General features: G+C 42.9%; 2 protein-coding genes across 3 annotated transcripts; both read left to right on the forward strand.

Annotated features, from left to right (window-relative positions):
- The first annotated feature begins 4582 nt into the window (after positions 1-4582).
- On the forward strand, positions 4583-10546 carry LOC142929615 (dual specificity tyrosine-phosphorylation-regulated kinase 3-like). Its single transcript, XM_076071232.1, has 4 exons — positions 4583-7498; positions 8595-8652; positions 8924-9072; positions 10220-10546. The coding sequence occupies exons 1-4, from the start codon at positions 7460-7462 to the stop codon at positions 10358-10360; spliced, it is 387 nt and encodes a 128-aa protein (XP_075927347.1). The 5' UTR covers positions 4583-7459; the 3' UTR covers positions 10361-10546.
- Positions 10547-10950: 404 nt separating this feature from the next.
- On the forward strand, positions 10951-21461 carry LOC142929243 (dual specificity tyrosine-phosphorylation-regulated kinase 2-like). 2 transcript variants are annotated; one of them, XM_076070167.1, is made up of 9 exons: positions 10951-11617; positions 12939-13074; positions 15767-15848; positions 16806-16972; positions 17559-17619; positions 17737-17854; positions 18136-18366; positions 19090-19319; positions 20339-21461. In XM_076070167.1, the coding sequence occupies exons 1-8, from the start codon at positions 11460-11462 to the stop codon at positions 19274-19276; spliced, it is 1140 nt and encodes a 379-aa protein (XP_075926282.1). In that variant the 5' UTR covers positions 10951-11459; the 3' UTR covers positions 19277-19319; positions 20339-21461. The 2 variants fall into 2 exon arrangements, with proteins under 2 accessions (XP_075926282.1, XP_075926301.1); XM_076070186.1 differs by having other exon boundaries at positions 10951-13074.
- Positions 21462-22561: the final 1100 nt, after the last annotated feature.

Below are 22561 nucleotides of genomic sequence, written 5' to 3' on the forward strand. Positions count from 1 at the left end.
CTCCTCTGCCGTGGCAGATCACTGTTACAATTCAGTGGGCTCACATGACATTGACTTCTCCAAGACGGAGGTTCTTTGCAAACCAACTGGCTACCATGAGAGATTCGTTCATGAGGCCATTCACATATACAAGCACAGAGACAATTTCAACCGAGAAGATGGATTCAGGCTTAGTAACCACTGGAAAGATGTGTTAAATCATTTCTGTTCTTAATTAATTGTAATTTTACGATGACCTTCAGACCGCAGCTCTTTCGCCAGCATTGCCTCTTAATACCTCTCACACCACGGTTAATGGTATGGTTTACAACATGGAGTATACTAGGGCTTCGCAGCTGTCGCTCTCCCCCTCCTCTGTTTCGACCATGGACGAACTCGTCCGTCTGAACGGGGCCCGTAGCTATCCGTGGTACGGAAATTTGAGGGTAAGAATCCACCCATTTTTTCGCCATATAGCATTGTGATACATAACGACTTATGGTTGGTAGCTTAGCTGATTGGAGAATATAGAGTTTATTGATAACATGAAGGTAATTTATATTTTAGTTTTTATTGGTTCACTATATAGTACTGTGAATAGCTCAGATGTGTAGTCATTTCTGTGACCAGTCACTAGCAAATCACCCAGTTATTTCAATGCTAAATTCGCCTAGTTATTTCAATGCTAAATTCTCCTGTTTGATTTGTACTAAGTGCCTCGGTGAATGTGTATGCTCTGACTTCAACGTAACTATTTCTGTAGCAGTTACAAGCGAATCACTCAGCCATTTCAATGCTAAATTCTATGCTAATCCCATTGTCAAGGGGTGCCTCTGCGGATGTGTATGCCTTAACTTAGCTATTTCAATGCTAAATTCTATGCTAATTCCTTTTAACAATGGGTGCCTCTGCGGATGTGTATGCTTTAACTTTTAACATAGCTATTTCTGTGACCAGTCACAAGCTAATCATTCAGCCATTTCAATGCTAAATTTTATGCTAATTCCTTCAAGGCTCTTTGTTCCTCTCACACAGCTTAAAAGCCGTGATCTGAACGTGGCTCTCTCACTCCAGCGCTGTCCTACCAGACAGTCTCGCCCCCTTCACCTGATGAAGGCAGCTTGTGTTGTGGCCGAAACGTCGTGAGAATATTATTGTGTTATTTTATTTTATCAATTTATTATTTTATTCTCATTCTACGTGACTTTACCGAAAGAACCAAAGAAGATGAATCATTGCAGTCACGAAAGCTTTAAATCGAAATTGTCATAAGTAACCAGAACTTTTCTTGGTGGGTTACAGGCAGTGGCACACAATGGAGACCCATATTTTTGTTTAACAGGCGTGAATTAATCGCACTGGTTGTGCTGAACATTCATAATTTGCAGGTTCCCTAATGCGCATCCTCTGTTGAGGTTTCACTTTCCAAACCGTTCAAGGATTTGCAAAACGGCTCTATTCGGATGGTGGTCCCAATGGTGGGATGTGCTTAGAAAATTCTATGGACACCTCTGTTACAATGGACAGAATTAATTTCTTTTTTTCTGCTAGAATTAGTTGGTACAACGATTTACCTGTGGTGCTTCCACCCGCATCCATGCTCGTTTGCCCTTTCCCCCCACCCCTCGCCGAATTAAACGTTCTCTTGTTGTCTTCTTTCATAGAAGCTAACTTTCAGTTACCAACCAGTGGTGTTTTTCCTTCCTTGGACTAACTAATGCTGACCCTTCATGAACCCCTCTTTCTTTCACATCAGGGTCAATAAAATGTTTGTCTGGTGTGTCATGGAGCTCGGTTTTAAGGCTTTTTTAAAATATAAAATGAAGAATATTTTAACGTGGAAACAATGGAGTTATGTTTTGATTTAAAGCTTTCGTGACTGCAGGGATTCATATTCTTGGTTCTTTCGGTAAAGTCACGTAGAAGGGAAACAATAAAATAATAAAAATATAAAACAATAAAATTCTCACGACGTTTCGACTGCAACACAAGCAATCATCATCAGGTGTGAAAACCACAACAAGAAATTTTGAAAAAAAGTGGCGGTTTTTTAACGTTTGCACCACGGAGAGCGAGTTGACAGTTTATTCTGATGGATGAGTCCATCTATGTTCGGAAACTAGGAGGGGGGAGACGAAAATAATGGATGCGGTCTGAAAGCCAGCGTAAGCGTGATCAATCAATTAAGTCCCAAAATGGTTTATCAAATCCTTCCAATGATTGCTAAGCCAGAATCCATCTTCTCGGTTGAAATTGTCTGTGTTTGTATATGTGGAAAGCCTCATGAACGAATCTCTCATGGTAGCCAGATGGCTTGCAAAGAACCTCTGTCTAGGAGAAGTCAATGTCATGTGAACCTACTGAATTATAAGTGATCTGCCACGGCCGAGGTGTTGGTCCTACCGTGTTTCAGGTCTGCTTTGTGTTCACGAATGCGGTCCGAGACATGCCGTTTGGTTTCTCTAATGTAACTACTACCACAGAGGCAACTTAGTTTGTAGACACCAGGGTACTGTATGTCTGGAATCACATCTTTTACAGACGCAACCAGATCACGGATTTTATGTAATGTGTTGAATCGGACCTGGATCTTGTGTTCATTCAAGATTTTGGAGAACTTTTTTGTGATCCCTACAATGTAGGGTAACGTGATGGTTTTGAAAGGCTTCTCAAGAGGGTCCTTCTTCATGGTTGGAGTGATAGCTTTGCGGATTGTGTCATCGGAATAACCATTAGCCTTAAGAGCTTGGTGTACGTGCTTGAGTTCATTATTTTATTGTTTCCCTTCTACGCGACTTTACCGAAAGAACCAAGAAAAATGGAGTTATGATTATATATGCTGTTACCCAAAAATTATCCACAGCAACGCATGAGTTTGTGTATCGCTTTGATTTTGTGCATTAAACGGGGTCCCATTTTTATTTGGAATGCTCTTAGCTAATAACATCCGGTAATTCAGCAGCATTTGTTTAAACCAGCCTAACTGCTGATGAGACCCACAATATTTAAACTGGCCTAGTTTGCTTGCTTTAACAAATGCTGCTTGATAATATTTTTCTGGATAACTAATAGGCTGATCGACTGAAACACGTTTTACTTGTGAACACAATTGAGTTAATCCTGCTTTATCCATAATGCTCCATGGAAATGCATAATGAGTTTATAGAAAATACTATTAAAACTTCCACCTTTACCTGTGTCCAATGGTCATACTTGTTGCTCATCTATAATATGCGTTAAACGTGTTGGCTCATCGGTGGCCAAACTGATTTGCGAGCCCTGTGCAGCTCGATAGAGGCTCTGTCCAATGTTTTACTTTTCAACACGATGCACCTTTTATTTGAAGCGGGGAAAACAACATCTGAAGCAAGTGGAAGCGACCTGAAGGTCTGGCCACACACGTTGCAGCTATACGGCTTCTCGTCCGTGTGCTTGCGCAGGTGTGTGTGTGTCTTGAGGTCACACGGCTGCAAGAGCCCGCGACCAAACAGCTGGCAACGCTGAAGGCCGTATTTGGAAGTGCCTGACTTAAGACTGGAAACGGGAAGACTTATTCACAATTTGGGAAAATCGCCCGATAAAGCCGGTTGTAATCGCCATTGAAACATCGTACTAAAGTTGTAAATGTCCGTTTCCTCTTCGACATCGGTGTGCTGAAGTAAAATTCATTGGTACGTTTTGTGTATGTAACGTCTTAATTGGCTGTGGTGGTGGTGGTGGGTTAACAGCACTGATATTTGCGTGATCTAACCCAAAAAAACTTTTGAGAATAATATTGATCGCGAAAACCTACGTATTAAACAGATTATATAGGGTTTTTTTAATCGGTCAATGTTGGTATCAGGTTGTGGCCAGAATGAATGAGTAAGTGTAATGCTACAGCCCTTTGTAAATTTTACATATGGAGCTGTTTCCTGCCAGTGTACAACCGAAAATAATTCGGGTCGTCTTGGAGAATATAAAATATCAAAATAAATAAGCACACCATATACTTTCGTGACTGCAGTAATTCCTGCAGTCACGAAAGCTTCGAATCAAGTCTGAACCACCTCTACGGGGAGGTATGAGGTCTGTGTCTTTGTGTTGTCTCTGCTTGTGTGTCTGCCTTTCTGTTTTGGCTTGGATTTGTGTCTCTGTGCTGTCTCTGCCTGTGTGTGGGCCTTGGTGTTTCCGAGTGTGTGCTGCCGCGTCCCCTTTGCTCCATGCATACCTCTTGCTAATTTGTCCCATTGTCTCTCAGCCTTACCTTCTCTGCCTATTTAAGGCGACTTCACTCTGTGCTTGTCTCTGTGCTGGTTCGCTCTACTTGGATGTCTATGTGTGTGTGTGTGCAGTCTGTATTTTAAATTTCATACTTAACTTGCAATTTAGCAATCTTTGAAATAGCGTAATCAACCAGACTATGCGTCAATTGTTTTGACTGACCGTCTGTGTTGCTTTATATGGTTTCCAAATTTTGCTAAACCCTGTTTGTTTTGGTGTGCTTCTCTCTCTGTGTCCCCTGTTGTATCTGTGTTAGTTCCCCCCTACTTGGGTGTCTGTATATACATCTGGGGTAATGTTTCCCCTCTGTCGTAAATTTAGCTCTTCTGTATCTGATGATGGCTGCTTATGTTGCAACCGAAACGTCGTACGCTATTATGTTATTTTATTATTTCTTATTTATAGGTGACTTTACCAAAGAAAAAAACAAAGAGTAACACCATATACCCCCATTCGCATTTCCGTCTCCGTATCATATATATATAAAAACATTTCTTACACATCATCTTCACGGCCTTAAATCGGTAAAGTGCATCATTTCAGCAGCATTGTTATAGCCCGCCAGTGCAGCACAGCAACATCAACTGTTGAACTGAACTTCCATGCTTCTCCGCCTTCACCCACCCACCCACATCGACGAGCGTGGCGATGATGCGTGGCCCAAGATACACCCGCAATCTGCGGCTGCGTGGCGAACCCCCTCATCCAGCAGTGGAATAACAAGACGGCACGCGATTTTTGACCCCCACCACCATAGTCACACGGCGTCACAAAAAGTCAGACCCCCCCTCTCTCAAATATGACGTCACAAAGCTCTGCCCCCCCCCCAAAATAAATAAATAAAACATGCTTCAAATCGCTTTAAACTATTGTCATTGTAGTGCGTATTTAATGTGGCGCTGCACTCTGATGTTGTAGGAGAAAACATTTATTAAAAAGTCTATTTAATAAAGTAGAACGTGTTGTCTATATTTATTTGAAGTTGCGCATTTTGACGTGACGTCACATTTCTCTTGGTTCTTTCGGTAAAGTCACCACGTAGAAGGGAAACAATAAAATAGTAAAAATATAAAACAATAAAATTCTCAGGACGTTTCGACTGCAACACAAGCAGCAATCATCATCAGGTGTGAAAACCACAAGAAAATTTGAAAAAAGTGGCAGTTATTAAAATTTTATTGTGGTTTTGACATCTGATGATGATTGTTTGTGTTGCAGTCGAAACGCCGTGAGAATTTAATTGTTTTATTTTTTTATTATTTTATTGTTTCCCTTCAACGTGACTTTACCGAAAGAACCAAGAATATGAATCCCTGCAGTCACGAAAGCTTTAAATCAAAATTTAAGAGGCGTTACAACTTTGTGGGCATCGCTCACGGGCGTCACGCGATGCCAAACATCCATTGGGTACGGGGGGGGGCAAAGTGGAGTGAAGTTAATGAAATAACTATTCCTGCTCTTTATACTACTGTACTGTAATGAGAACTACATCGTGGCTGATGGTAACAGCTGTACTATACTGTACTGCAGCTCGAATCGGCACCTCCGATTAGCACAGCTGTCTACGTGCGGTGCGAAAGAAGTCCAACATACTGTACACAACACGTGTTGTGTAATACACAACACGTGTATTACACACCACGTGTATTACACAACACGCGACCCCCCACGAACGCCCACGTGACACTCCGCGCACCGGATGCCGTGACGTCGCTACTGACGTCACTATCCGGATGCGATTAACAGCGCTAAACTTCGAGGCGGCACGCGGCTCGAGCTACGGCTTTTGCCACGAGGACTCTGTTTTGAATGTTCAATAGTGCGAGTTTGCCGACGAGAGATTTATCCACGGTAAGTGATATTAAATTTTTATTGTGGTTTTCACATCTGATGATTGCTTGTGTTGCAGTCGAAACGCCGTGAGAATTTAATTGTTTTATATTTTTATTATTTTATTGTTTCCCTTCAACGTGACTTTACCGAAATAACCAAGAATATGAATCCCTGCAGTCACGAAAGCTTTAAATCAAAATTTAAGAGGCGTTACAACTTTGTGGGTATCGCTCACGGGCGTCACGCGATGCCAAACATCCATTGGGTACGGGGGGGGCAAAGTGGAGTGAAGTTAATGAAATAACTATTCCTGCTCTTTATACTACTGTACTGTAATGAGAACTACATCGTGGCTGATGGTAACAGCTGTACTATACTGTACTGCAGCTCGAATCGGCACCTCCGATTAGCACAGCTGTCTACGTGCGGTGCGAAAGAAGTCCAACATACTGTACACAACACGTGTTGTGTAATACACGTGTATTACACAACACGTGTTGTGTAATACACGTGTTGTGTAATACACACACCACGTGTGTAATACACAACACGTGTATTACACAACACGCGACCCCCCACGAACGCCCACGTGACACTCCGCGCACCGGATGCCGTGACGTCGCTACTGACGTCACTATCCGGATGCGATTAACATAGCGCTAAACTTCGAAGCGGCACGCGGCTCGAGCTACGGCTTTTGCCACGAGGATTCTGTTTTGAATGTTCAATAGTGCGAGTGCGAGTTTGCCGACGAGAGATTTATCCACGGTAAGTGATGGTAATGGTGTTGAGGACGGTACATTGATCTTTGTCGTGGTCGTGTTGATTGCAGTTGGTTGCTGGTGGCAGTGGGGAGAGCTGCTCTTTGCTCGTGTTGAGTGTTGCAAGTGATAGTTACGTGAAGATTGTAATTGTAGTGATAGGGGTGATGGTTTAGTTGCTTTCTGGTGGTGATTGTGGTGATGTCAGAGACAATTTCCGTGGTGGTGCTAGTGATGCTAATGGCGATTGTGGTTTAGGTAGATGTTGTTGGTGATGGTTGCGAAAGGGCTCAATAAGCTATTAAGCTTCATGTCATGGGTAGTGATTTCCAGGTGGTGTAAATTCCACATTCCTATGGCGAGGCCCATATTTAAATATACGGACAACTAATTGATTAACACAAAGTGGCACTTAATTTTTTCACGAACTCTTCAAGGATGAAGGGTTCTCAATCTTTAAACGGGGATTTGAACTCCCTATTGAAGACAGTTCTGGGAGAGTGCCACACCTGCTGGAGAGATCTCCCTTGCTGCTCTAAGCTTGGTCGAATGAAGGGTGCTAAAGGAGGTTATTTAGGTTTTAATGCTATCATTGTGCTGTGTTCCAGAACGATCTTTTGGAGATGGATCAACTCGATGTTCAGTCTGCAATTGTGCAGCAGGTCAGTAACTACTCTTGACAGCAAACTCTTATAAGCAGACTGCACAATACAGAGACAAGCTCATTTCTTTTTTATCGTAGAGTAGTCGTGGACTACGTGTTTCACTGCCATTCTAGAATAGAACGATTACCATTGACCAATAAGCTCAACACACAGTGCAGGCTTTCAGGTCACTTCACCACCAAATGGGTTTATTACTAGTTCAACTGACAGCAAAGAATCAAAGTTCCACCCCCACCCCACATCGTGTAAGCTCTATAGACTTTTGGGGCAAGTGCTGTTAGTAAACGCCTATTATAACTAGTACCACAACGAGCCGTTTTACCTAACGGTACAGACACGCTTACACACGGCAAACTCACGACACAGTCAAGGCAATTTCTTGTCAGCTCAGTTCGCAGTAAGGGACTCTAGTACTCGTGAACCAACCAGGAGACACACGAGCTTATTACACAGCACACGTATTGGCAGGTGCTCTACTTGGACTTTATGAATGTGTTCAGGTTCGTGACCTGTAACCAGTTTCATAAAATACCTTTAACAATTCACCCTTTTGCCATATTTGTGTAAATTAGAAATCAATATATAATGCAGTTGAAGATGTTTAATGGAATTGGCCACAAACCTGGGAATATGGGCACCGTTTAATATTCCCAAAGTGTCAGATTATTTGACATCATCGAGGTGCAATATACTATTATTCGTGAATATGTATGTTTGGATGCTGCTTGGTGTAGTGGTTTCCACACCAGAGGTCGCTGCTTTAATCTCCGAGCATGGCAGTTCAATGGGGCAAGTTTCTTAAATACCACCCAACAGTATACAGTAAATGGGTTCACCGCAGCTCGTCGATCATGCATAGTGAGGTAAAGCGTTGACCTTTTCCAATATATGAGGCCATCACGGAGGTGCAGGCCAAAAAATACTCTCTAGGGTAATCCTCTGAGAGCTTTGTGCGATTTAGGCCCTTCCACAAGCACTCTCTCAGTGGGTGTTTGTGTGTGTACCACTTTGTCTCTGTATATATGTCCATGTCTGTGTGCTTGCCCGCATGTTCACGCGTGCCTCTCTGTGCACATCTCTGTGACAAAAGCAGGCAACTCCATCGGATGAAGTCGTCTTCCCAGTGGCAGGGATGAGCTGCACACCACAAGGTTTTTACTCCACTTTATTCAGCATCATTCACCACATGAATTACTGCCACACTCCTCTATAACAAACACACATCATATCTATTTAGAAGACCGATCCCTAAATGGCTTTACAAATCCGTTAAGAGCACACATACAAGAGGCCCAAATCGAGTCTCTTTGTTAAGTGTAACATGATGTGCTTGATTCATTTGTGATCGTAATTACGTGTGTTGCACACGTGTATATGTGCATGAATGACCATGTGTGTCTTTGGGCATGTGTGCGTGTGCAGAAGTCTTGGACAAATTCAAAGACAGAATGACAGAGCAGGAACGTCAAGAAATATTGTGTTTCAATGAAGTTTTTTATTTCAAGATTCGTTCGGAACGAAATGGCCCTTCCAATGATGGCTACGATGACATCGACGGCCACTACATTCCGGTAAGACTCTCCAATATGGGCCATGTTCATTGCAACTAAATCATGCATTCCACTATAAACCACAACATCCCTTACACGCACGTGTATACCTAATAAGTTGCTAATGATTTTCTGTGTGAAGAACACTGAAACGTTAAGCTACTCAACGTCCTAGTTTTGGACATTTTCAGAAAGGCTCTCCTGGTGCCACAAAGCAACTACAAAAAAATGTGGATTTTATCTCGATTAAAATATTCTGGCCTATTGCTCAACTATTGATAAGATCTAAAGGTGGGGCTACCTGAGTAGTGGGTGGGGTTGGCATAGCCTAGAATGGGTCTATGAGTATAGTATGCAGGGCATACAGAGTGAGGCCACTCACTGTGTGGGTGGAATGTGGGAATTGAATGAACATGGCTATGTAAAAGTGACACCTGTGATCTTGAGTTTTAAATCTAGATTTAACAGTGCATCGCTCCAGTGGCTTCCTAATATCGGAAGGAAGAGCATTCCAGACGGCCGCAGAAGTGCACTCAAAGCGCGTGATGTGGTGACTATCTTTGTCATCATAAATACAGATAAAGGACATTCTATAACCCACACTTTTCATAGAATGATTTAGTGGTTTCCAGTGTGAGGCAAAGATGTATTTGGCAGAGACATCAGGGAAAGCTCAGACATGTTCATGAGTTTCGATTTAAAGCTTTCGTGACTGCAAGGATTCATCTTCTTTGGTTCTTTCGGTAAAGTCAAGTAGAATGAGAATAAAATAATAAAATAATAAAATAAAATACCACAATAAAATTCTCACGACGTTTCGGCCACAGCACAAGTGGCCTTCTTCAGGTGAAAGGAACAAACCTGTCGGGACGACAGAGCTTCAATGAACGTTGTTAAGATTCGTAGCGTCTTTTAAGCTGAAGAAGGCCACTTGTGTTGTGGCCGAAACGTCGTGAGAATTTTATTGTGTTATTTTATTTTATTATTTTATTCTCATTCTACGTGACTTTACCGAAAGAACCAAAGAAGATGTTCATGGGTGTGGGAATGTCAGACCAGTGACTAAGAAATGAGAACTTGAATGAGCCGTGTGTTTAGACTGAGTAATGTTTGAGCACTCAGAGACGGCCCTGCTTGAGTACTGAACACTTGTGTAATCTTGTTCTAGATCACGGGTGAACACCTGGTGTACCGCTTCCAAGTACTGAATGTACTTGGGAAGGGGTCCTTTGGGCAGGTGCTCCGATGCCTGGACCACAAGACGAAAAGAGAAGTGGCCATCAAGTTGCTAGAGTACACTGCTAGGTAAGTTTGAACAAAGACATGAACCACATTAAAAAAATATATCTGAATTTGTGAAGATAACCATAACTTAAAAAAATCAATTTAAAAGTTTATTTTGTTTAACCTCGTGAGAACTGAAGAGACCAGGATAAGTCTCATTTGCAAGAGTGACCTGGAGCATTAGTCTGCCAGTAGGGGGACAATGATTGCACAATACAAATTGAGGAATTTGTGGTGTAGGTTTCCATATTGGCAAACATTGTACCCAGTTCAAAGCACACAGTGGCATACTCTTGCAAATAACGTCAGGTGTTCTTTAGCATCCATCGAAGCAGACAGCATGCATTATTATGGTTATACACCCGCAGTATTAATCAGGGCGGCTGCTTGATTCGAACCTTGAACCTCTTCAACGAGTGGCGAACGTGCGACTGCCAGGTCATGTATCCATCTCCATCAGAAGCTGTTTCTGTATGAGTTTATAATTTCATAAAAGTCTTCAAACACCATCAAAATGATATTTGATTTGTCATGAAGAGGCAATATGTAATTTTTTTAAGGTTACTGCCACGTGAACGTGGAGTTCACACCACTGACCAACAACGGAGATGAGTGCTGCCCTTTTGCCCATTATATTATATTCTTCTATATTGCAACATGTTCAGGCACTAAATACCAATGCCAAGGAGGTCTGCTAGCCACGAGGGGTCTTCAGGAGAGATTTTTTTTTTCAACTTTTGCAATTCCGCATTAAAGGAGCACAGACCACAGTGCTTCACAACATCGTCCACAGTTTCGGTTGGAGGAGCAGGACACTTTATACCTTACTCGCTTAACATAGCTCAAAAACCACAGTGATCACAATCCAGTGGTGCAACATTTTCACCGCACTGAGATGGGATGTGGTAACCCCTTTCGGGTAACGACCATCGACAACTTCCCAACCGATTGGTGCAGCCTCCCCAGTTGGCCGCTGATCACGTCGACCGGGCAGGGACGACGTTGACGTTGACCGGGATGAAGCGCTCACAGCCATGACTCTGGAGCTCTGTTGACCGCGCCATCCCATGTGCGTGATAATGCATAAAAATATGCAAGACTTAAGAGTGGGGTGAGACTCACCGATGCATTCCCTCCACAGAAACGACCTTCAGAAATGCAGAAGGGAGGCGCATATCATGAAAGCGTTGCAGTCCAAGGACAATGAAAATAACTACATTATTAGATTTATCGGACGTCTTATGTTCAGAAATCATCCCGGCTTCGTTATGGAGCTCATGACGTAAGTAAAAAAATCACATCTGTGCGCCAACATCGTGTTTATCTCAAGCATTTTTTTAAAACGTGCAGGTAACATTTGATGAAATTCAGATTTTAAAAAATGTTGTTTGACCAGGTGAGAACTCAAGAGACCAGGATGAGTCTCATTTGCAACAGTGACCTGGGGCATTAGATTGCCAGTAGGGGGGCGATGATTCCTAAGTTGTACAACGGCAATAAATTAATTTTTCGGGTAATTTTCGAATTTTTAACATCGGCTGTGAGACAGACGCGGTGTGTGGTATTATTACAGCTGCATTAATCAGGGAGGCTGCTGGATTCGAACCATGAACCTCGACGAAAGGCGGGGATCATGCTGCCATTAGGCCATGTCACCACCCATCGGATTGTACCAGCCCTTTCATGTTAAGGCTTTATTGGTAGTTTTTAAAATATGAAAGGGACACGGGTGTCTCCTTAACGTGGCACGTAACTGTTTATGATGCAACGATGCTCTCCCACCTTACTTAATACATATGAGCTGAGTGGTTACCACCATTTTACATTGTACAGCACATTAAAACATAGCACTTCATAATAATTACAAATACAGTAAACGATGTTTCTCGTTATCTGTAAACAACATTGTTACCTACCGCAACGTCCTGTCTCATCCATTACCTTTATCATGAAACCAGATACAACAGCAAATTCTCATAACGAGCCCTATGAGCCAGGCGATTTTGGTGCCCGCCTGTAATCCAGCACTGCTGAGGCGAGGTTTTGGTGGGTCACACACATTTTGCGAAACTCCCTACCGTGGGCGTCGAGGTGCCTATGCCCTGGCTTGTCGGTAGAGAGCAGTACAACAAAAGTGTAGACTCTACCTGTTACACCTGTACGGGATACAGTATTGCCCCCTCGCAAGTGTGGGTTTTTGTCTGGGTGCTCCGCTTTCTTCCAACATGTAAACGCTCAATTATTTTTTTTTAGAAAATACCTTTATATGTACAAGACCGCAGAGCTTAGGCATCTTTTAGCGCCTGCTCATGACTTTGGTTGACTTGCTGTTTGTGGTTCCTCGTACGTCTGAGTAATGTTCTCTTTATATTACATTGAAGTGATTACTGTGCATGTTATAAGTTGATGTTATTATATTTCTCAAACCCAATATGCAGGTCATGTTTCATCATCATTCCCCTGGGAGAAATTTGAATTTGGTTTTACATGATAAAACTCCTAATCTATTGTAAAGCATGATTCCTCCAGTTCATGAAGCGATCCTAAGCATTGACCAAGATAGTCGAAGGTGGACTAACCATTGACGATATATTGTCTTGCAGCATCGACCTCTTTGATCAATTCCATGGCAACTCCACGATCTTTGCACCGTCAACAATCAGGCTCTATGCAAGATCCATGTTGAGGGCCCTTGCAAAACTTAAGAAGGAGGCCATCATTTATGGCGACCTGAAGATGGTAAGTAAATACAATAACATACTGCCGTCATTCATGGATATGTTTTGCCTTGAGGCAACTGTGGCAAAATCAGACCTATACTCTTTGGTTCTATTCGGTAAAGTCACGTGACTTTACCGAATAGAACCAAAGAGTATGGATCCTTGCAGTCACGAAAGCTTCAAATCTAAAATAAGACCTCTCTCGTAACTCAAAAATTTGAAAACCAAACACCCTGCACCTCATACCGAATTGCACAACAATAATGCTATTGTTTCGATAAATGTATAAAAAGTAATCGACACTTGTTTCAATCCAGGACATTGTCTAATCTCTTCTTGCTCTAGAGTACACTCTGCAGTTTATTTGAAGAGATTCTAATTTACATTGGCCACAATCACAACACTCAAAAGCGATAATTACAATTGGCAATGTTAGACAAGTTTCTGACACGAGGAAAAGGAGAGAAGCACCTGTAACTTATCCTAACGAGGGGGACAGGTCGGCTAAATAGACAGTGATTCAAGTGGTACAGTTTGTAGAACACGAGCAGATAATCCGCGCTGTGTTCCGTCCTCCTGAGAAGTGAGCGACTCCACGTCACAAGACCACAGCTCAATCTCTCAGCATGGAGTCTTCCCAAATCTCAATTATGGTAGCAGCCACTTATCATGTCGAATAACATTTAACATTATATTCTTTAACATTTAACAAGAAGCATCTGCCCCAAAACATCTTTAATTTTTAAAAAGAAGCATCTGCCCCAAAACATCTTTAATGCCTCCTAAACTTCCCACAGTCCCTGATAACACTGCATAAACGAAACAATGTGTACTTATATAGTTATTAATAATAAATACATATTTAATATGGAATTATATTGACATGCAAATTAGGCAAATCAAATTTTACTGACAATAAATATATAAAAACAACTATTAATCAGGAATATAACCTCTGCAGTAACGCCGATTCTGTTCACCAAATTAAGTCAATATTAAATGGCTGCTACAACGTGGCCATTTTGTGCATTCGCAATGAACCGCACAATGCAAAACAATAACACCAATTCTAGATTTGAAGCTTTCGTGACTGCAAGGATCCATACTCTTTGGTTCTATTCGGTAAAATCACATAAAAGTATAAAACAACAAAAAAAAATTCACGACGTTTCGGCCACAACACAAGTGGCCTTCATCAGGTGAAGGGACCAGCGCTGTCCTCGAGACAGTCTGGTCCCTTCACCTGATGAAGGCCACTTGTGTTGTGGCCGAAACGTCGTGATTTTTTTATTTTTATTTTTTGTTTTATACTTTTACGTGCCTTTACCGAATAGAACCAACGAGTACAATAACACCAAAATGTGATCAACTTTCACAAAAAAGCTACTTCTATTTTCATCACCAAAATGCTCTAATCATCTTTCAACTCCGTTATACCTTCTTTGGTTCTTTCGGTAAAGTCACGTAGAATGAGAATAAAATAATAAATTGATAAAATAAAATAACACAATAAAATTCTCACGACGTTTCGGCCACAACACAAGTGGCCTTCATCAGGTGAAGGGATGAGACTGTCTGGAGGACAGCGCTGGAGCGAACACAGCCAAGCTCAGACCGCGACCTTAAAGCTGTGTGAGAAGAAACAGAGCGCCTTGACAAAGGAATTAGCATAGAATTTAGCATTGCAATAGCTGAGTGATTAGCTTGTGACTGGTCACAGAAATGGCTATGTTAAAGTCAAAGCCTACACATCCACAGAGGTACCTAGTACAAATGAAACAGGAGAATTTAGCATTGAAATAACTGAGGGATTAGCTTGTGACTGGTCATAGAAGGCGCTCTGTTTCTTCTCACACAGCTTAAACGTCGCGGTCTGAGCTTGGCTGTGTTCGCTCCAGCACTGTCCTCCAGACAGTCTCGTCCCTTCACCTGATGAAGGCCGCTTGTGTTGTGGCCGAAACGTCGTGAGAATTTTATTGTGTTATTTTATTTTATCAATGTATTATTTTATTCTCATTCTACGTGACTTTACCGAAAGAACCAAAGAAGATGAATCCTTGCAGTCACGAAAACTTTAAATTCGTTATATCTATTGATTCGAGTTGGATTGATCAAAATAAACAAGTTAATAAAATGACTAACCACGAGGCCGTCGCCATCTTATTATTAGATTTCCCGCGCAAAAACTGAAAATTAACAAAAACAACTGGAAAAAATAATTGAACATCTTCACACCTGCAATAGTGACGAGGCACACCCTCCACCTCACAACACCGCAGCTAAATATCTCTGTTAATAGGGATTGAGCACCAGTGTTATTAATATTCTAGACCCAAGTATTTTAAATATAGAAATCAACTTTGATATCATAATCTTAATTGTGAATATCTTCATTACCACCAATAAATCAGTCAAACGTCAATTAACATTACCGAGTTCCTGTCATTCGATTAACAGTAAAGTAATATGATTGTAAAAGTTACATATTATTGGAGCTAATGTAAACTCTACAGTGCACGTGGGGCTCGGGGTCTTATCCCTAGTCATCATTGCCTTCTTATATAATGACGAAAATGTACCCGTCTCTCCGTAGCAATTAGCAGAGTGCACAATTATACGTGTTGATTAATCAGAGGTGAGTTCACGCCGGCCATCCATGCCATGAGCACTTTTGAACCTTAACCACTTTTATCCCCTGTTATTTTTCCTAGGAAAACACCATGGTCAAAGACCACGCAACCGGCAACATCAGGATCATTGATTTTGGCGCGAGCATCAAAATGACGAAACCAAGTGAGTAGTTTTGCTTGTGTTTTTTCGTGTGAGGGTGTGTGTGTCTGTGCGTCTTTGTGAATCTTTGTGAATATACGAGTGGGGAGCGCTAGTGCAGCGGTTAGCGCGGTGCAGCGGTTAGCGCTACGCTGCGCTACGCTCCCCGGCCGCCCCAAGTTCGATTCCCGCTCACGGCCGACACCAGTGACGATTATCTGAACCGGTCCTGGGACTCCCCGAGGTCGACTCAGCCCCAAATGAGCGCCTCGTGCGGTGTGTAAACATCGCCACTAGGGAGACAAAAGCAGCTGGGCGTGCTGCTGGCCCCCCACCACCTCGTGTGCCGTGCCGGCCTTCATAGGTGCTCGCTAACAGCACTTGCCCCAACAGTCTGTTAAGGCTATACGGGGGATCTTTGTCTTATATGTGTGTTGACACAGAGGGGGCATAGTTGGTACATATGCCAGTCATCTCAGTTCGTCAACCCATGGCACCTAGATATCTTTCGTGATATGTCAGTGAGACTTCGACATTTCACGTGGCCTCAAAGTGCACCTGGCCTGGCACAGGTCCCGTGGTGACGTCACTGCTACCTAGTGGCGAATGGCGCCTGTTATTCTTATGTGTGTGCGTTTGGAAACGTGGCATGGTGAGCAGCTTTACAATGCACTACATTCTCAGTGACTCAGTTATTATTCTCAGCCATAGAGACCCTATCAGGTCATACAGGCATTAATAGGTGTTTGCAAACAACGTTTTTACCAATGTCAAAACGTCTCTTGGAGTGCCGCTCACACTTTTCCAGTTCTGAGCCAGTTTTAGAAAGATCCACATTCATCTGCTGGATAGAATGACCAATTTTACCATCCTACAAAATGTAAATGTTTTAATCTGTGTGCACTCAAAAATCTAAGTGGACAAATAACGTGCATGACCTTCTCGCTCAATCGGTGCTGTCCATGTGTGTGTGGTGCGCAGTTTTCGGATCTTTCGGAACGTGGAAATACATGGCTCCAGAGATGTTCCTGGGCCTCCAACTCACCTGCGCAGTGGACATGTGGTCCCTGGGCTGCGTAATTGCTGAGCTCTCTTCTGGCTACCCTCTCTTACGGACCACTGGAGATTATCTTGCCCAAATGATCACGGTACCTGAAATATGCTAAAATATAATCTCATTATTTATGAATTTGAATTGCAACCAACAGCAGAGCCCATGGCTTAGTTTTAGCTGAGCCGGCTCACAATGCTAATGCCGAGTGATGGTCCATTAGTCGCTAACAACCATAGAGGAGACTGCCGTGGATTGCAATCTGTGGAGCAATTATACTTTTGGCCTTATTCCATGGGAACAAATGTTGCTCTGCTGCCAGTATGTACATAGAGAATAGTCATATCTTTAATGTGATCAGACAATAGTTGGGCACGTATGATGTGATTTGGCCTTGTTGATAATCATCGCTCAGAGCGACAGACTATTACCCTTTCCATTCTTCGGGTTCATTGTTCATCCCTGAGGTTCATGAAGTAACTTTAATGGGCAATATTTGTTCATTAAGTACCCAATAATTAAAATATATGGTAATGTTGTAAAAGCATGTGCAGTCCTTGTGAATAAACGTTTCAGTTTTAGAGACATTTACATTTGAGGAAGTCTACTGTATGTATGTTTACGATACACACAGTCCAATGACCTAACCCATGTATATTAATTTCACTGTGACCTGTGCACAGATTTTTGGTCTCCCACCAAGGTCCATGATTGATGCTGCGACCGAAATGTACATTGACACCGGTAAGTGGAGGGGAGGTTGCTACTTCTGTTGTCACAATTATCCAGGCAAGCATTGCCGTAATGTACTTTGTTCGTAATCCTCGGAAACCCGTTTCACTCATTTTCTCTCCAACACAGACAAGACAGGGTGCCACAGGGTGAACGGCAGGAAGGTCGTTCCAAGCACCACCTCTCTTAAGGAAAAGCTTCGGACTACGAACAGAGAGTTAATCGATTTTGTTCAAGGATGCCTTGAGTAAGATATACCTGTACTGTCTACATATGATCTTAATTCATCATTATTTTCGTGTTCACCATCAGCACTCTCGTAAACAGAGTGCACATTACTAGGAGTGATGTTTTACTGACAGGGAGTGGCTTTGTGTCATAACAGGGCAATATTTCATGCCTTGTGCCTTCTTGTATTCGTTTGCATAATGAAGGTAAATAATTGCATGTGCCACACCTCCACCCCATTATTAGAAGAAATGTAGACGGTAAGTGGACCCTGACGATTCACCGTTCATATCTTGGCAGGTGGGATCCCGCTCGCCGGCTCACGCCTGAGGAAGCTTTGAACCACAGGTGGCTTCAGGACGACACCAAGGACAAAAGCCATGCTAGTCACAATGAACCGGATGCTGTGGACGCATCGATTAAAATGGACGAGATCGTGGAGGTGGATCGTGTGAGCCAATGCGAGCAGAGCTGGACGAATGATTCTGGGTCAGATCTCGAGGAAGATTTTGTGTCAGCCAAGAGCCAATCGTGAGTCTCCACGTGCACGTTGCATCTTGAAGAATATTTGTGTTGGTTAGGTTCTTATGAAGTGACTTTGATGTTTCTCCCTGCTCAATGCTTTCTCTCTGCATGCAGCTCTCTTTGAGACGTTGCTCTTTCTCCTCTGCAGTCTGGAACTGTCCTTCCCCAGCCATCTTCATTGTCGACTTCATGCTCTTGTTCAACTCTAGGCTCCAGATCTTCCTCTTCTCCTCTGCCTATAACTCTAGAAAAGAATCAGAATATTTATTTATACTGGAGGAATTTGATGAGCTATGAAGCTCTTTTTCACGGATGTCCAGTATGATGTCCAGCAGTACTGGACATCATTCTAACATTGGTTTTCATTTATAGATTGGCCCCTGCCATGGGAATGTGGAATTCCCACCACTCTGCTTGCTCGTTTGAGTGTGAAAATGCTTTGGCTTTTCTTATCTTCAGAAGGGTTTGGGTAGTGATAGGTGTAGGGGCAGTGATCTACTTGACATCTGTAAAAAAAAGAGCTTTAAAGGTCATAATATTCCTACAGTCTAAATAAATATTCTGATTCTGAACATATTCTGATAGGGGTAGACCTGGTTGTGGCTGGGGGGCAGGGCCAGGGAGTAGCAGTAGGATAGATAATGGAATTGTATTGCAGTAGGAAAGTTTCAGCACAAATAAAGAAAGGCAGACAGAGGCATAACAGTGGCCCTTGCAACTCTCTTTCAGCTCGAACGCCAGTTTCTACACTGCCCTGGAATACCAACGCAGCCATCAAGCGATAAGTGAAGCTGTCGCCAACACCGGAGCGAAGGCATCGAGGGGGCCTGGGCGGAGATTTGCCCGTGTGCGGCAGCGACTCCGGACATTTCTTAGATTTGTCCGGAAGCATTGCTGCTGCAATGCGGAAGAATAAAGGCCCCATCGTTGGCGCACCCCACCACTCCAGTACAGTGGAGGTAAGGGTTTGGTGGGTCGCTCCCTTTCCGTGGGCACCCGTATCCTGGCTTGCCAGGAGAAGGCAGCACAACAAAAATGTGGACTCCACCTGTTCCGTCTGGATGGGATTGAGTGGTTTTCGCCTCGCATGCGTGGGGTTTTTTTTTTCCGGATCCCCAGTTTCCTTCGACATTTTAAAGCCACTCATTATTTGGCCGATAACACCTTGACGTATAGAGGACCTCAGAGCTTGGACAATTGTGGTTCTGTGGTTTCTCGCGTTGTAAGAGTGAGTGAGCACTGTGCACGTTAAAAGGTAAAAAAGTATTATATCTCGGCTTTCACGACCAATCTTAGATTCATTATTCGTTACTTTGGGTCAGATCGTCGAGGTATCTGACAATTTTCAGCTTTTCCCTCTACTGACAGCCAATCAAACGATGTTGTCACGTGGGCAAAAATTCCAATTTATTTGGATTTCAGGAAACCGGAATGTTGAAAAACAAGCATTAAATAATGTTACGTAAGAGATTACATTCAAAAATAAGTGTTAACAATAACTCAGCTCTTATTTTGAGATCTTTAACAGAAGCTCAGCTCTCGCGTAATGCATGCAAATCTTTCAGCTAAAGTACAATCAACAAGATAAATGTTCAATTTAAGAAAAGACCAAAGATCTGTATTGGAAAAGAAAAGGATTATTTTGTCTAAGAGTTCTGTTTTGGTGTAAGCTATTTATTTCATAATAATCAGAATCTTTCATTAACATAGCTTAAAAATACATGATCATCCCGAGGAAATGTATGTGAACATTACGTCACCGCAAAATATCTTTCCCACCAATTTTACATGGAGAAGATAAATCCAAATTTGTATTGCACTGCATCCAGCTGGCTGCTTCTCTCGTTGGTGTTCCACTCCCTTGTCGCACGATGTCATGCAGCATCTTGAGACACGACTGGAGACCTGCTGCTGTGTGTCTTGAGTGCTCTGTCCCTTGATGACCCCAATGCTTCCCCTGGGTTTGTGCCCGGAACAGGTGACGTCACCGGGGGATGTCGACACCTGGAATGGAAGAGGCAGAGACCCCAGACCCCAAGACATCCTGCAACCCCCCACCACCCCACCTGCACACACCCCACACACACACCCCACCCACACACCCCATCCACCCACACACACCTCACACAGACATACCCCACACACACACACCCCACCCACCACCCACCCACACACACACCACCCACACACACCACCCACCTACACACATCACGCACCCACCACCTATGCACACACACACCACCCAACCATCACCCACCAATAACACACCACACACACAAACACCCCCCCCTCCTTTCTCTTGACTTACTGTTAATGAAATAGCTAAGGATGTTTTTAACTCGTATATAATAATAACTGTAAATATATATTAGTTTAGTTTTACCGTGTATTGAATTTAGAGGAAGGCCGTCTCACCGTGAAAGTATTAATGCAGAAGATTTAAATGTGCAATACGTTTTACTTTCATGCAAGTTTGTTTTTAACTCGTATATAATAATAACTGTAAATATATATTAGTTTAGTTTAATCGTGTATTGAATTTAGAGGAAGGCCGTCTCACCGTGAACGTGTTAATGCAGAAGATTTAAATGTGCAATACGTTTTACTTTCATGCAAGTTTGTATTTAACTCGTATATAATAATAACTGTAAATATATATTAGTTTAGTTTAATCGTGTATTGAATTTAGAGGAAGGCCGTCTCACCGTGAACGTGTTAATGCAGAAGATTTAAATGTGCAATACGTTTTACTTTCATGCAAGTTTGTATTTAACTCGTATATAATAATAACTGTAAATATATATTAGTTTAGTTTTACCGTGTATTGAATTTAGAGGAAGGCCGTCTCACCGTGAAAGTATTAATGCAGAAGATTTAAATGTGCAATACGTTTTGCTTTCATGCAAGTTTGTTTTTAACTCGTATATAATAACTGTAAATATATTAGTTTAGTTTATTCGTGTATTGAATTTAGAGGAAGGCCGTCTCACCGTGAACGTATTAATGCAGAAGATTTAAATGTGCAATACGTTTTACTTTCATGCAAGTTTGCAAACAAGCCTCGTGTTCAGTATTTTGTAAATACAAATTTTTCATTTGTAGCAATGTTTCTTGGCATTTATGGTTTTGTTGGAACGTTTATTAATATTGTTTTACTTGTTTGCACCACACACACACACACACCCCACGCATACACACACTATTCACACACCGTGCACACCCCACGCACACACACAAACCATGCTTGCACCCCACGCACACATGCACCCACACATATACACACACCCCCCACACCCCCCACACACACACCACGCACACATACACCCCACACACACACCCCATGCTCACACCCCACACACACACCCCATGCACAAACTACACACACACCCCACGCACACCTACACCCCACACACACACCATATGCACACACCACTCATACAGCCCACACATACACACACACCATGCATTCACCCCATGCACGCACCCCGACTAGCGCTTAGGTCAACTAGAACACACAAACCGAACCTCTCCACCTGGGTTTTCATCCCGGCAAACCGAGCGAGTGACCTGGCCATGGGTTTCCCATGTGAGAGAGAATTGGCAAAGTTCGGTGTGAGATGGTGACTCCCGGACCCTGTGGTAAAACATGGGTGAGTTTGACGCGAGACCACCTCCGGGAGAATCCGGGTAGAATATGATGGTGCACCCAGATACACGAGCACTCAAGGGGGGTAAGTTGGAAAGGGCAGGGAGTGTTGGAATGCAATAATACTGTTTTCCTGAGACAGATAGTGCGAGTGGAAGAATGACGAGTGTGGCCTTGGGTGCATCATCAACACATCGCGCATCTAAAATTATCCCTGATTATGACAATAAAACAGCTGTAAGTTGAGATGGAGAACACCAACGCAAAGGTGATGAACGGGCAGGCAACCCGGGGCTGTGCGAGGGGACAGCCCCATCCAGCCCTTACCCCCCCCCCAACTCCCTCCGCACTAAATCCTGAGCGCTGCACTGCCGCACCGGCGTCATCCATGACTCCACCACGCGACGACTAACACCATCCACTCCTTCACCACCACCACCACCGAAGCTTAGTTGGTCACTGACACGCTTCGCACCCCACAAAAACGGTTTACACCTTAAATTTTCATATAAAGCTTTCGTGACTGCAGTGATTCATATTCTTGGTTCTTTCGGT

The sequence above is a fragment of the Petromyzon marinus genome, chromosome 1 (genome assembly GCF_048934315.1).
Source record: "Petromyzon marinus isolate PM22_M1 ecotype Great Lakes invasive population chromosome 1, UKy_Petmar_22M1.pri1.0, whole genome shotgun sequence".
NCBI lineage: Eukaryota > Metazoa > Chordata > Hyperoartia > Petromyzontiformes > Petromyzontidae > Petromyzon > Petromyzon marinus.

Coding starts and splice junctions, on each gene's coding strand:
- LOC142929243 (XM_076070167.1), top strand. CDS start 11,460: ATGCATTCCCTCCACAGAAACGACCTTCAGAAATGCAGAAGGGAGGCG. Junction 15,849..16,805: donor CATCAAAATGACGAAACCAA/GTGAGTAGTTTT, acceptor TGTGGTGCGCAG/TTTTCGGATCTTTCGGAACG. Junction 17,620..17,736: donor CGAAATGTACATTGACACCG/GTAAGTGGAGGG, acceptor TCTCCAACACAG/ACAAGACAGGGTGCCACAGG.
- LOC142929615 (XM_076071232.1), top strand. CDS start 7,460: ATGGATCAACTCGATGTTCAGTCTGCAATTGTGCAGCAG. Junction 7,499..8,594: donor AGTCTGCAATTGTGCAGCAG/GTCAGTAACTAC, acceptor TGACAAAAGCAG/GCAACTCCATCGGATGAAGT. Junction 8,653..8,923: donor GATGAGCTGCACACCACAAG/GTTTTTACTCCA, acceptor GTGCGTGTGCAG/AAGTCTTGGACAAATTCAAA.